This window comes from Panthera leo, chromosome A3 (genome assembly GCF_018350215.1).
Source record: "Panthera leo isolate Ple1 chromosome A3, P.leo_Ple1_pat1.1, whole genome shotgun sequence".
Classification (NCBI taxonomy): domain Eukaryota; kingdom Metazoa; phylum Chordata; class Mammalia; order Carnivora; family Felidae; genus Panthera; species Panthera leo.
The window spans coordinates 126,469,861-126,483,525 of record NC_056681.1 but is presented as its reverse complement, the minus strand read 5'-3'; the positions used below and the strand labels follow the sequence as shown (position 1 = coordinate 126,483,525).

General features: G+C 42.6%; 1 protein-coding gene across 4 annotated transcripts in view; it reads left to right on the top strand.

Annotated features, from left to right (window-relative positions):
- Positions 1–4,044: 4,044 nt before the first annotated feature.
- The window catches only part of VSNL1 (visinin like 1), a 71,840-nt gene continuing 62,219 nt past the window's right edge, over positions 4,045–13,665 (top strand). For 2 of the 4 annotated variants that reach the window (XM_042930291.1, XM_042930290.1), the window contains exon 1: positions 9,127–9,243. In XM_042930291.1, the coding sequence (XP_042786225.1) occupies positions 9,161–9,243 (83 nt within the window). In that variant the 5' untranslated portion in view covers positions 9,127–9,160. Of the gene's footprint in view, positions 4,108–9,125; positions 9,244–13,665 lie in introns of those variants that run through there. The other 2 variants (XM_042930293.1, XM_042930292.1) reach the window with 2 other exon arrangements.

Genomic DNA, 13,665 nt, shown 5'->3' with positions numbered 1-13,665 from the left:
GAACATTGGATTTGTGGTCAGGAGATGTGGCTCCGGAACTAGATCTTAAACAGACATTCCCCACACTCTTAGAAGAAGCTTATGTTTTCTCTAGGCCTCAGGTTCTCATCTGGAAAAGGAAAGCATTGATCTAAGATCTATTTGTTTACTCTCTCTCTCTGCACCTCAGCCTTCTCAACTTTATAATAAGGACGATTAATTAGAATTTACAGAGATCTTTTCAAGTTCTCATATTTTAATGTGAGTTAATATAGTAACCTAGAGGAGATCTTTCACTATTCAGCATGAATGTGCTACCATAGAATCTTTTACATTTTTAGGGATGTCCTTATCGCTCCATATTATACATTGTAACTAAATGTGTGCAAATTATTTTTCTCTCCCATTGGATCATTGGTTTCTATGGGAAATAAGCAAGCATCTTCTTTTATTTTTATTTTTATTTTATCTATTTATTTTGAGAGAGAGCATATACGAGGGGCAGAGAGAGAGAGAGAGAGAGGGAATCCCAAGCAGGCTGCACTCTGTCAGCACAGAGCCCAACGTAGAGCTCGGACTCATGAACCATGAGATCACAACCTGAGCTGAAGTCGGATGCTTAACCAATTGAGCCACCCAGGAGCCCTAAGCAAGCATTTCTTATTTATCCCCATGCCCAGATAGATACATAGTATGATTTCTGCACATAGTCTGCGCTTTTTATTGATTTGTAAGGAGGAAAAGAGGAAAACAACATACTTCATTTTTTGCAGTAAATAGTTGTAATTATAATGTGTATTCAATGTTGTATGCCCACTTTTTGCACTTAGCATATCATAAGTAATTTGCCATGTTTCAAACTTGTACTTATGCTTTTATATTCCATTGAGTCAACATACCATAATTTACTATTTCCCTAAAACTAGAGTTTCTACCATTACCAAATAAAGCTGTAATAAATATATCCCTTTGTATAACTTTTTCCTCTTGGAATTTTTCTTTAAGATGGGTACCCCTGGTATCAAAAGTGTTGCTGTTTACTGCTTCTTCATTTCTATTTTTAAGTGGGTTGCAGGAACATGCAGTTTTACCGTGCTTGATTATTTGTAGGATTGGACTTGGCCACTGAGATTTCATCTCTGTTCATACTCTGTTCTTGTTGGTTGTTGAGTTTTCTATCAAATTCTCTTACCATTTATTTTTTTTAATTTTTAATGCTTTTTTAAATTTATTTTTGAGAGACAGAGAGAGAACAAGCAAGAGAGGGAGGGAGGGAGAAAGAGGGAGACACAGAATTGGAAGCAGGTTCCAGGCTCTGAGCTGTCAGCACAGAGCCCAAGGCGGCACTCGAACCCACAAGCCGTGAGTGAGATCATGACCTGAGCCAAAGTCAAATGAGCCACTCAAGCGCCCTTCTTAACCAATTATTTTTAAGCACCTTTAATATTTAAAAAACATTTATGTTGCCTATTTTTTCTTCCACTTGACGTTTGCTATTTTTTTCTGGTGTTTTTAGACTCCCTAAACTTTGAATTTATGTAGTTCTATCTATCAATCTTATCTTTTATAGTTTCTGTCATTGCTTTTGCTTAGAAAGTCTAACTTGACCTTAATAAATAGGTTAAACATGTTTCTCTGGGTTTACTATTTGTGTTTATGCTGGTATGAATTTTCTATGTACACTCTGATCATTCATCTAATGGTTCCCTTAATAATTGGAATTTGCGGGGCGCCTGGGTGGCGCAGTCGGTTAAGCGTCCGACTTCATCCAGGTCACGATCTCGCAGTCCGTGAGTTCGAGCCCCGCGTCAGGCTCTGGGCTGCTGGCTCGGAGACTGGAGCCTGGAGCCTGTTTCCGATTCTGTGTCTCCCTCTCTCTCTGCCCCTCCCCCGTTCATGCTCTGTCTCTCTCTGTCCCAAAAATAAATAAAAAACGTTGAAAAAAAAATAAAAAAAAATAATTGGAATTTACTTTATATATAAAGCATATAAAGCTATGTGTATGGATACACATAGCTATTAACATTTTGTCTAGCGTATCTTCAGTTTCTATTAGTTTTCTTTGACATATTTTTATATTAAGCTGTTTATTCCGAATGTTAATGATTTTTTAAAAGATGGTACATAGTGTGGTTCTGTTGCAGGATATTTTTTTTTTACCTCAATACCCCGGATTCGTTGTCTCACCGCTTCGAAGAATGAAGAGGTAGACACAAGATGAGAAGCAGACTAAAGTTTATGAAGGTATAAGATTAGAAAGTAAGAATTTGAGCATAAGGTCAGAAAGTAAGACCAGTATGAAAGCTCTCTGTACAGAGAGGTGGTATTCGAAGGTGAAAGCCTGCGGACTGTAGGCAAGGGACTTTGTTTTGTAAGGTTCTGGTTGGCTCCCTCTTCCCTTACCCTTTGTTCCTTCTCAGGTTCTACCCTTATTGGGTGGGTAACTCTAAATGCCTAATCATTCCTTTTTGATTGGCTCATTTGCATTGTATGAGGCATGGTCTATGGTCTATGGTCTAAGTTCCTTGTGGGTCATACATTTTATGGTCTACTACTTATTTTTAGTTAGGTCTTTTGTCAAATTCCTGAGGGGAACCTGAGAGGGGAGTAGATGGTGTCTGTTGCATACTTAAGAGGAACCTTACCCCCCAGGGAGTTTGTTGTAGTCAAACCCTCCCAGCATTGTTCTAAAATACTTGTTTTTCCCCTCTGGGGGCCTCAGGTCCCAACGTCTCCCTCTCTGCCTATTTTATCCTTTTTTCCCTATCATACTTCTGACTTACATTTTTTCCACCAAATTGCTATCAAAAGATGATGGCACCACTTATAAAATTATATTCCCTTCTCCTCTTGTTCTGAAAAGCTTCCCTGATCATACATTAAGTAATTATGTATAGCCGAGTCTATTTCTAGACTCTCCATTCTGTTACGCTGATCTATAGGTCTATTTTTGTGCCAGTAAATCCTTCACTTATTCAAGGAAAGCTCAAATTTCCTTTCCTGAGTCTTTGCTTCTTCTGGTTAAACATCCTCCGTTCCTTCAATTGCTGCAATTGTATTAAGCATTCAAGCCCCTCCCCAGCCCCCAAGGACCTGAAGCTGGTAACTGGGAAAGAAACAACCTAGCCTCTAGGTACTGGAAATTGCCTCACTTGAGTAAAGAAATGCATAGATCAGGGCAACACCCAGGCAAGAAAAGAGAATGGTGAACCTTATATTGAAATAACAGTTTCTGTTCTGGAAAGTACTTTCTTCTTTCTCATCTCCTTTAACAGTGCAGAATAGTGAACAGTGGATCAGAGCCTTGCAGGGTTCAAGTGCAAACTCCACCAATTTTTTGCTGTGTGACCTTTGGAAAGTTTCCTAAATTCTCCAAGTCTTATTTGCCTTGAGTGTAGAATGAAGGCATAGTAATATCTACTTCATTAGATTACTATAAAGATGAAATGCATAATCCATGAACACAATAGTAAGTGATAATATAAGCTATGGTTATTACTGCTAAAATGTTATTCATATAGATTTATTGTTTTATTTAACTCTTTAAAAAATTGTTAATTGAAGTACAGTTGACATACAATATTATATTAGTTTCAGGTGTACAACATAGTGATTTGACAATGATATATACATTACACAGTAAGTGTGGTTACCATCTGTCACCATACAAAGTTACTACAATATTGTTGACTACATTTCCTATGCTGTACTTTTCATCCTGATGCCTTATTTATTTTATAATTGGAAATTTGTACCGCTTAATCCCCTTCACCTATTTGGCCCATCCTCCCACCCCCTTCCCTGTGGCAATCATCAGCTTATTCTCTGTGTTCATGAGTCTCTTTCTGTTTTGTGTTTGTCTGCTTGTTTGTGTGTTTCATTTAAGATTTTGAGGTAGTTATTAACATACACAACTTAAAGTTGAAAGAACGGGATAGGAAAGGTTCAGGAACTTGCCCAAAGTTACAAGTTAATGGACATGCAAGGGTTCGGGATCTCCCTCTCTAACTCCTAGGCCTATGCTCTTCCTTGTAGATGCCATCACTGCACAGCATGATGGAAGAAGCTACTTGTGACTGATTCTTTGAGTTCTGCCTTGGTTACATAGGTGAAGTTGTAAGTTCTTAGGTAAAGGTTAGTAAAAGTTTCAAATGTATAATATGATATATATGTCTTGAGATTTCCTTTTGGTTTCAGTGTGGAAGGGCATTAGATTAATGGGAAGTAGAGATATGATTGACTATTCATATGCAATATTTATTTAATATTCATATTTAATATTCAATATGCAAATTGGCTGATGGGGAAACATATCCCTTCAAATTATTACTCAACATACTGCTCCAAGTGACAGTGACACAGCCCAGAAGCATTTGTCATCCCCACAGGGTGCCAGAGGAAGCAGCACTTCCTCTCCCTCAGCACATGTTACCTGTGCTCTCAGAAGGCACATGGCCGGCCGGGAGGGAGGCCGGTGGAGGATGCCACGTTAGCAGCCTGTGCACACAACTGCCAAGTCAAACAGAACCGGAAGGTCTAATTTTAGCCCACTCAGCCTTGGCATTGTCCCTTTTAGCCAAGATATTTTTCAAGCACCACAATAAAGTGCTTTGTTCCAGCCTTGCTGGATACTTCACAAAGGCCCAGCAAGGACAGGGTGAGCAAAATTCAGAACTGGAAACACATCAAAGACAGGAACCTCACTGGAGAGGGTCAGCACTCCTCTAGCAACTTTTGGTGAATATGTCCTTTCCATCCACCTCCCAGAGCTCCAAGAAGGGGCCCATGGTTGCCTCCCTCTTCCTCCAGCTTGTCAACCTTCTATTGGCTGCCTGTCAACAGGTGTCTTTTCTCTTTCGTGCTAGGATTTGCAATTTACTCATTCTCTTTTCCCCTGCCTAATAAACCCACTTCTTTCCATATATCCGGATCTTGTTTTCTTTCCTGAGATGTCCAGAAAGTGCCCTAGATTAAGAGCTAGAAACAATTTTACCATTTATAAGATTTGTCCATTACAATGACCTAGTGAATTAGGTGAGGTGGAAACTTTGATAGAATTTTTGGAGATGAGAAAACCGAAGCTCAAAATGGAAGCCAACTGTGGCTAAGGTCACACAGGGAAACACTGGTGGAGTTGGGACTTGAACCCAGCTCTGTGCATTAGGGAAAGTCGTGGTCCACCAACCTGTCAAAGCAGACAGTCCACACAGGCTATTTGGGAGGGCCCTGGAAAACGTTTCCTGAGAATGTCAGTTGGCTTTATAGTCAACAGCTCCAAGTTGAAGACTGTGAATCACCATTTCCTTATTTCCTGGAAAGAAGGTAAGGAAGGTTGATCCACAGACACAACCAGTGATGCTACTGTTTCCAAAGCCTTTGTAGGGGAGGATAAATAATTTTCCCTTAACCTTTCCAGGTTCTTGGCTAAGATTCCCACCCCTGGCCCCCCAAAATAAAAGACAAGTCAACAGGAGGAAAACAAACATAAGTCTGATAACATGTATACCTCTTGCATACAAAGGAGATACCCAGGAAAACCAAAATGGACCAAATCATCACCTTAAATATCATCTCCAGCTAAACACAAATAGAATGTGAGGGACAGAAGGCAGTTTGGGGGGTCTGTCAAGCAAAACAGTAAACAAGGGTATGGTTGTTATGCACATTTAATTCAGTTGCCTTCTCCATTGACAGAGTTTCTAGAGATTTAGTCATCTCCCCCTTGAAGCTCCAAAGTGAGACACCCTTACAAATGGAGATTTCTCTTATGAATATAAATGTCTCTTTCAGAAGGGTAACTTCTACTCATCTGTTAGAGATTGCCCTATGTCTTCTGTTTCTTAAAAATACTCAGCCTAAAATAATCCTACACCGAACAGGCATAGATTGGGGTAGCAAATTCTGCTCCCTTTCACCTTCTTACCTCTTTCCTTTGACCTTCAAGTAGATCTCTCTGGACCTCATTAGACAATCTTAATCCAGCCTTAGGCAGCCATAAGTGATGATCTCTGGGATCATCATCTTTTCTATCTTTTGAATTTGAATTTCAGTTATTATAATGAATACTGGAGAGTGCTTTAGCATTTACAAAGCTCTTTTCTATCTTATATCTCATTTAAACCTTGTGATAACACATCAAGATTGATATTATCATCATCAGTCTCGCATGGTAGAGCTGAGCCTCAGAGAGGTTTCCTGACATGATAGATCCTGAGGGTCAGGAACTCTGACCTGGCCACACTTTGTCTCCCCATCAATGCTTCTCTAGGGCTTTGAGATGGGTGAGAAGGTGGCAGATTCAGGGTTCTTCTGAGCCTCTCCTCCATGTTCATCATTTCACCCAGAGCTACCCAAGATAGTCCTCAGAGTGGTCTTTGGTCTGGAAGTGAACCCTGACATATTGCTGCATCAATTGTTGGAAAAGGGAGTGGCATTAATTCAAAGCATCTTGGAAGTTCCCTTTCCAGGATGCCTGAGACTATTTTCTGAACAAAAGACATTTTGTTTGTTGAGATTATTTATATATTTTTTATGATTATAAATGTTACATGTGCTCATTATAAAAAGTTCAGAAAGATATTAAGAAATGAAATATTACCATTATACCACCAGCAGTCATAACCACTGTTAAGATTTTGATGTAAATTATGTACTGCCCAAAGTTTCTGTGCACACAAGCTTGAGCTCGCATAAAGCAAAGCTTGCATAAAGCAAAGGCAAGGTGATACACATACTGTCTTATGACTTGCTTTTCTAACTTAACAGTCTATTGCAATGTCTTCTCTCCTCTTTTCTTTCTTTTTTTGGACCTCAAGTGCACATTTATGGTAATCATACTCCTGTGTTCATGGCACACTGTCATCATTGTATATATAAAGCCCTTTTTGGATTTTATTATAAATATTTTTTTTTATTTTCTGTACTCCCACTTTCCTCTTCCATTCTACTGTGTTTAATACATGTCCTCAGTTAAGTGTTTATCCTTAAAAATACATAGTTGTTTTGTATATTCACATGTTTTAATGTAAATAAATGACATCAAATCAATACCAATGTATGTCATTAGATGTAGATCTCTATTACTACTTCTAATGGCTTCATAATTTCCATTGTGCGGTTATAACCAAATCAATTTAACTAGTTTTCTATGACGGGCATTTAAGTTGTTTCTTAGAAGGTAGGGTTTTTAAAATTATTTTAAACAATGCTGGAGTAAACATCCTAGTATATACATCTCTGGATTTTTGTGATTGTTTCCTTGAGATAATTTTGAAGGACTACTTTGCAAATAATTCTTCACACAATTTTTCAGCTCCTAAAGTAGTTTTATTACTGGTTCCCTAGAGTTCCCTCCCACACCTCCCTCTTTCTTTGTTCCTCCCTCCCTGTCTCTCTCCACGTTGCTGGTGTCTCCCTAATGGCACTTAGCACATTCATCTTTGATCTCCGTTTCATATGTTCTCTCTTATCGCTCAGCTGATAAGCTCTAGCTAGTTGTTGACAGAGATCACATCGTAATTAATTGATTCAACAACATTTCCTGGGCACCTGTTCAGTGTAATCTGAGGCTAACCTGACAATCACTCTGCCCTTGGGGAAGCCCGGGTCTAGGGAGGTGGCAGACGTGCCTTACGGTGGGCAGACGTGCCTTAAAGTGACCATGCCCTGGCAGGTGGCGTGGTGACAACAGTGTATACAAGAGTCAGGGTGTAAAAGAGGAAGCCAGATAGTGAAGTCACCCCAGATGAGGTGTCTCATCTATGTCTAGAACATGGTTTGGAATTTACTAGAAGGCTAAAGGGGAGCTAATAGGAACTGCCCTCAAAGCCAAAGGAATAGCTAGTACACAACCAGAGGTTCAAGTTGATGCAGCAAGTTGGATCACGGGCAGGGGTGAAACTGAAGAGCTCCTGGGTGTGGGGCAGCAGTGGCCCAGGTGAGTGGTCTGGAAAGCCTGCTGCAGATTGGATTCAGGGTGAGGCTAATGGGAGTCCACTAAAGGGGTTAAGCAGGACAGTGGCATAATTGGATTTGGTGTTTTAGAAAGGTCATTTGGCTATTATGTGGAAGATGGATTTCAGGAGGGCAAGACTGTCGATGGGAAGCAAGTTTGGAAGTTTGGATAATGATAAAAGTGAGAGATGATGGCAGTCTCAACTAAGGTAGTGGCAAGAAAGAAGCTGATGGATTTTGAAAGAAAGTTAGGAAGTAGGATCTACAAACTATTTCACTTGATGATTGGTCGGATACAGGGATGTGATGAGAGGTAGAATCCTGCATAACCCCCAGGCTCTGAATGGACCCTGGGCAGATGGCAGGGTCATTTACTGAGAGAGGAGCGCAGGAAGATATATTGAGTTTGGTATGGTTGTAGGATACAAAGGTGGAAATGTCTAACAGGCAGATGGAGATATTATCTAGTATTCAGGAAAAGCTTACCTTGGAGATGATTTGGAAGCCACCTTTATCTTTGCAATATAGCATAATATTAAATAAAAGATTCTTGAATCACTGAATGAATGAATGAATTTTTAGTGTCATTCTCCCTTCAAATAGAACATTTACTTCTATAAGTAAGTAAAATTTACTTCTATAAGTTTATTTGAGACTTTCAAACTCTCTGTATTTAAGACCCACCCGCATGAGCTAAACTATTTTTTTAGAATTATTGTAGAAATAACAATATAGGGACACAGTAAGTGCAAACAGCTCTCAGAAAGGAAAGACCACCAGCCTGAGAATCGGAAGACTTGAGTGACTTTGCCACTACCTATAGACACTTGGACATGTCACTCTCCCATCAGGATAGATACCTCAGATACTTCTGAGAGCAAGGACTTGGATGTCTATCCTGACCGCTGATGCTCAAGGCTGCTCCCAGCCCGGGGACTGGTGATGTGCAGGTGACGCAGGCGCCCCTGCTCTGTGATTCTCTCCCGCAGCTCCCTGCTGCTCTGAGATAAGGGCCACGGTCCTTCCCCACTGGGACCTGGCAGCACAACCTAGCACACAATCTGTTGGACAGAAGGCTGTGATTATTAATGAAAGCATTTCCTCTGTTACCTCACAGAACTAAGTGAGGTTCTGACACTGCCGGAGACGGCCTGTTTCCTTTCATAGAAATCAATGCTCAGAACACATAGAATGGTTGGAGAAAGATGTACCAGGAAGTAAAAATAAGATGCAGAAAAGTGGGTGGCTGCTTGAAACACTCCCAGATGAAAGGTTACCAGCTATTAATCAGCTTACACTTCTGTTCAGTGGGTGAGTGGGGAATTAGATGGAAACTTCACTCAACAGTTGATGCTTAGTCAAGGCTGTGGGGTCCTCAGATGACTTCCCTCTGTCAGGTTGGATATGAAGCACTTTTACTTGGAGGAGAATAAGCAGGAAGCAGGACCACAGTAAAATTTCCCAAGTGCCACAGTATGTGTACTTCTGTTTACACATACCAGGTCTGGTACGAGATGTCAGGGTTAAGGTGACGCCTAGATATCGAGGCCTGAATCATGAAATGTCTGCCTCCCCATCTTCTGGAGCCATCCAGTCTGCTGGGTCCCATGATAAAGATAATAATAGCTACTGTTTGTTGAACATCTGCTATGTGGCAGGCACTGTGGGAAATAATTCAATGTGTTATCTCATTAATTCCCATAACAACCTTGTGAGCAAATTTCATCATTTCCATTTGACAAATGAGTAAACTGAGGCTCCAGTGGGCTGAGTAGCTTATCATAGAACACCATAGATGTTCTCTATGCAGCAGGAACATCATTTGATCCAGGTCTGCCCCCAGGATACTTATTTTTGTCCCGCCAAACTACGTCCAGTGAAAAATAAAAGAGACATTGTGTCCCAATAGAAAAGGAAAAGAACTTGTAAGAGGGGGTGAAAGGGAAACTGAGTCTGAGTAGAAATTTTTCCAAAGTTATAGCCCAACACCGGGGCGCCAAGTGTGGCTTCGGGTTTAGCCACACTTCCCAGATGTTTAAGAGATGCTCTTTGTGCCTGGGCAAGGAGGAAGAAGGTAATTGAGTCGGACCCCCAAAGCCAGTTAGGCCATTTGATGCCTTGTAGATCAGAGTCCCTGAGCACCTGGCCACCTTGTTACCAGGTGGGTTTTAGTTTGGAACCACCTAGTCAGATCCAAGGGCTAATGTTCACAAGCGGCTCCCATCCTGGTCAGGGCTGTCCCCAGCTAAGGCCCTAGGAAACTTCAGACTCCACCCCTGAGCGGTAGAGAGACTGCTCAGGTGGCAACTTGGCTGGAAACAACTGGGACAGGCCTAGAGAGGGAGGCCACTTTTCACAGCCTGGTGACAGGGACATAGATTGGCTCTTCCTAGTCCTGCAGGGCCTAGGACCCTCAACACAAATCAGCACCCAAGGGTCACAGACCTGGGCATTATAGCAGCCTCCAAGTCTTCTTACCCAGGCTTAGTAGCCAAGGTGCTGCTAGGCACTGTCACGGACTTGCTGTATTCCCCTAACCTTCCTGGGACTCTTCTAGAAAACATAGGGGTCAGATCAGATGATTGATCCCTGGGACCCACTTCTGCTTTCACCTCCATGTATTTATTATCCTTTCTGGGTTGGAACTCTTGTCATTTGCCCTGATGGTGCCATTGCCACTGCCATCAAAATGTTTTTCCTCATTTATTACAGATCGAATAAGTACTCATGCCTTATCTTGAGTCCCCAGGGAGTCAGTCCCTCCTAACCTTACCTGTTTTATGCTTGCAGGCCAGACCTGAGCTGTAATCCCATGAGGTTCAGGGCTTGAGGTAAAGTCATCAAAGAATGCCAAAAGAAAGCATTTTTCCCCTTTTCTGAAGCTGCGGGGGTCCCCAGAGACAGCAAGAAAGGCCAGCCTGGGATCCACACTCTGCCTTTGGGGAGATGCTGCTAGAGGCTTGAGAATACTCTGTTGAGGAGGCTACAGAGGAGAGAGGCAGAAAGAGCCATTGTGTCCGATAATTGTCCTTATTAGAAAAGAAAACCCCACACAATGTGCTGGGCAACTTTGAGGCATGGTTTTCAGCATTGCTTTAACCATCTCTGGAAACTAGCAACCTCCTGTCATTTGTTTATAGCATCCCAGGGAGGTGGTGATGGAGATTGTTTCAACAACCCAGCTGGGAGATAAACGTGCATCCTGGCTTGCAAGCTTTGGGTGTTTGGCCTGAGGACGGCGTGCTGCTGGGGTTGGAGGGTGGGATCCCCCAGCCGGGTCAGGAGACCAGGGTTCTCATCCCCACTCGGCCATTGGGTGCCCACGTGATCTTCGAGATTCTCAAGCTCTCTAACCTAAAATCAAGGGGATTAAAAGCAGAAGAACGCAGGGACAAATCTTTTCAACTTTGGTCTTCCCTAGTTGTGTGATTTTTAAATTCTTAATGTTAGTCCCAGTGCAGGATCTTGAAACAACATCAGGGGTGTCAGAAGGAGAGCGCGAGCCATTAGCGAGAACTTAGGTTATGTCTGTGCTGCTCTGTGTGTCTTCTCCTCAGACCATCTACTTTGATTTTTGTTCATGATTTTCATCACTGCTCCCCCAGTTGACATGCGTTGCTTGTTAAAAGTACAGATTTCCTTCTAAAGGAGGGTCTTAGGAAGCTGCATTTAAAAAAAAATTTTTTTAATGTTTATTTATTTTTGAGGGAGAGAGAGAGAGAGAGAGAGAGCATAAGTAGAGGAGGGATAGAGAGAGAGGGAGACACAGAATCTGAAGCAGGCTCCAGGCTCTGAACTGGCAACACAGAGCCCAAAATGGGGCTCAAACTCACAATCTGCAAGATCATGACCTGAACCCAAGTTGGAGGGTTAACTGACTGAATCGCCCAGGCACCCCAGGAAGCTGCATTTTTCACTAGATAAGGATGATTCTTTTACTCAGGCACATTTGGGGAACTCTAGTTTAGAGCTGTCACCTGAAGACCACCCACAGGTGAAGTTGCCTGATCTGGTGGGCATTTGTCTCTCTATCCCCAGTGCTCCATAGGTCTCTGCTCTGGGCAGTCATGTCATCAGATCCCACATCCCCAGGGGCGTGAAGGTCTCCTGCATCCAGTTCTGAGCTTTTCAAGATTAGAACCGCATCTTCTCTGTATATCCCACCATGCCTAGCACAGAACCTTTCTTGTAGACGACACCTATACCTGTCTGCTGAGCTGAGCTGCCCAGAGCTAACCAGGCCAGAGTCATTGTTGATGCAAACTATGCTATCAAGAAGAAGAAGGGAGAGTGGTAGGAACTTGTCAAGTGTCAAAGAGAAGACAGCAATGGAACCAAGCCTTGCAGGAGGAGTCAAGTTTAGACAGGTGGTAAGGGAAACAAAGAGCCATCCGGGCAGGAATCTAAGCATGAAAAGGCCCGTCTCTTCTAGTTATTCCAGTGTACAAGTGAGGAGCCCAGGGCTTAGAGAAAGCACCTGATGTATTCAAAGTTGGCCCAGGTAATCTTACACTACAACGAGCTCTGCTCCCATTTAAGACTCTTTCCACACATGGCTATATTCCATCAGCCTCCAACTGAGCCTCTAAAGCTCTTTCTCTGCTCTGAGCCCTGCTTCCAGGCCTCGTTCCCCACTGGTATGCTTACCCTGTGTGTATCTGCATATGTGGCTGGGCCTCTCTCTCTCAGCCCCCAGTCTTTGCGTGAATCGTGCCAGGATTCAGCCAGGCTGATGGCCAGATTACCTGTGAAAAGCCAGGCCTGCTGTTCTGTGTGCCTCATTGCACACAGATGACCCTGTTGTGTTCTAGGAGGTTGGACTTAGATATCAGAGTGGGTAAAGGACCAGCTCAGGGCAACACACAACACACACACACACACACACACACACACACACACACGCACTACTTCAATCTTCTCTCGGACCCAAAGGGTTTGTGGAGGAAAAATGCCCATGGGTGCTCCTTACCTCCCCTGGTGGTCTTTTCCTCCTTTAGGGAGTCTCTCAGATCTGTTCTAAGGGCACTCATTCATGTTCTGCCTCTTCTGCTCTGGAGTCATGGCTGGAAGTGGAAGAGAGGTGGGCAGAACTCAAGGCAGGAAAACCAGTTAGAAGGTGGCTGCAGAATCCAGGCAAGAGAATATGACAGCCTGTATCAGGAAACCAGTGGGGTTCTGGAGAACGACATGTATTCTGAGCAAAGCTTTATTAGCTGGTTGAGCTAAGGCGAAGTACTCATTCTCCCTGAGCCTCAAAGTCCTCATCAGTAAAAGGCAGATGATAATAATCTCTTTCTTACTGGGTTGTTGCGTGGGTAAATGTTGCCACATGAAGACTTTTGTAAACTGTAGAGTATGAAAACATGGTCTTTTCCGGGTATCATTTGCAATTTGGTGCTGGGCTTTCATCACCCACAGGCCCATTCCTGGTGCCCATCACTGGTCCTGTTCTATGCTTGTCTTAATAGCCTGGAATGCCAACTTTAAAATAATGCACTCAAGTGCCTGTGCCCTCCCTTCTTAGGCAACAAATGTTCAAGTACCAACAGGCGCCCAGGTAAAGAATCCACAAAACCAACCTGTGTGGACTCTTTCAAGACAAGCCAACTTCAAATCCGTGACTCATATTTTCATGTTTACAGAACTTATGCTACAGATCCGTGAATGATGGGGTTGGAAGGGCCTTAAAGGTCATGTGTTCCAACTCATTTGTTTTTCAAATAGGGAAACTGA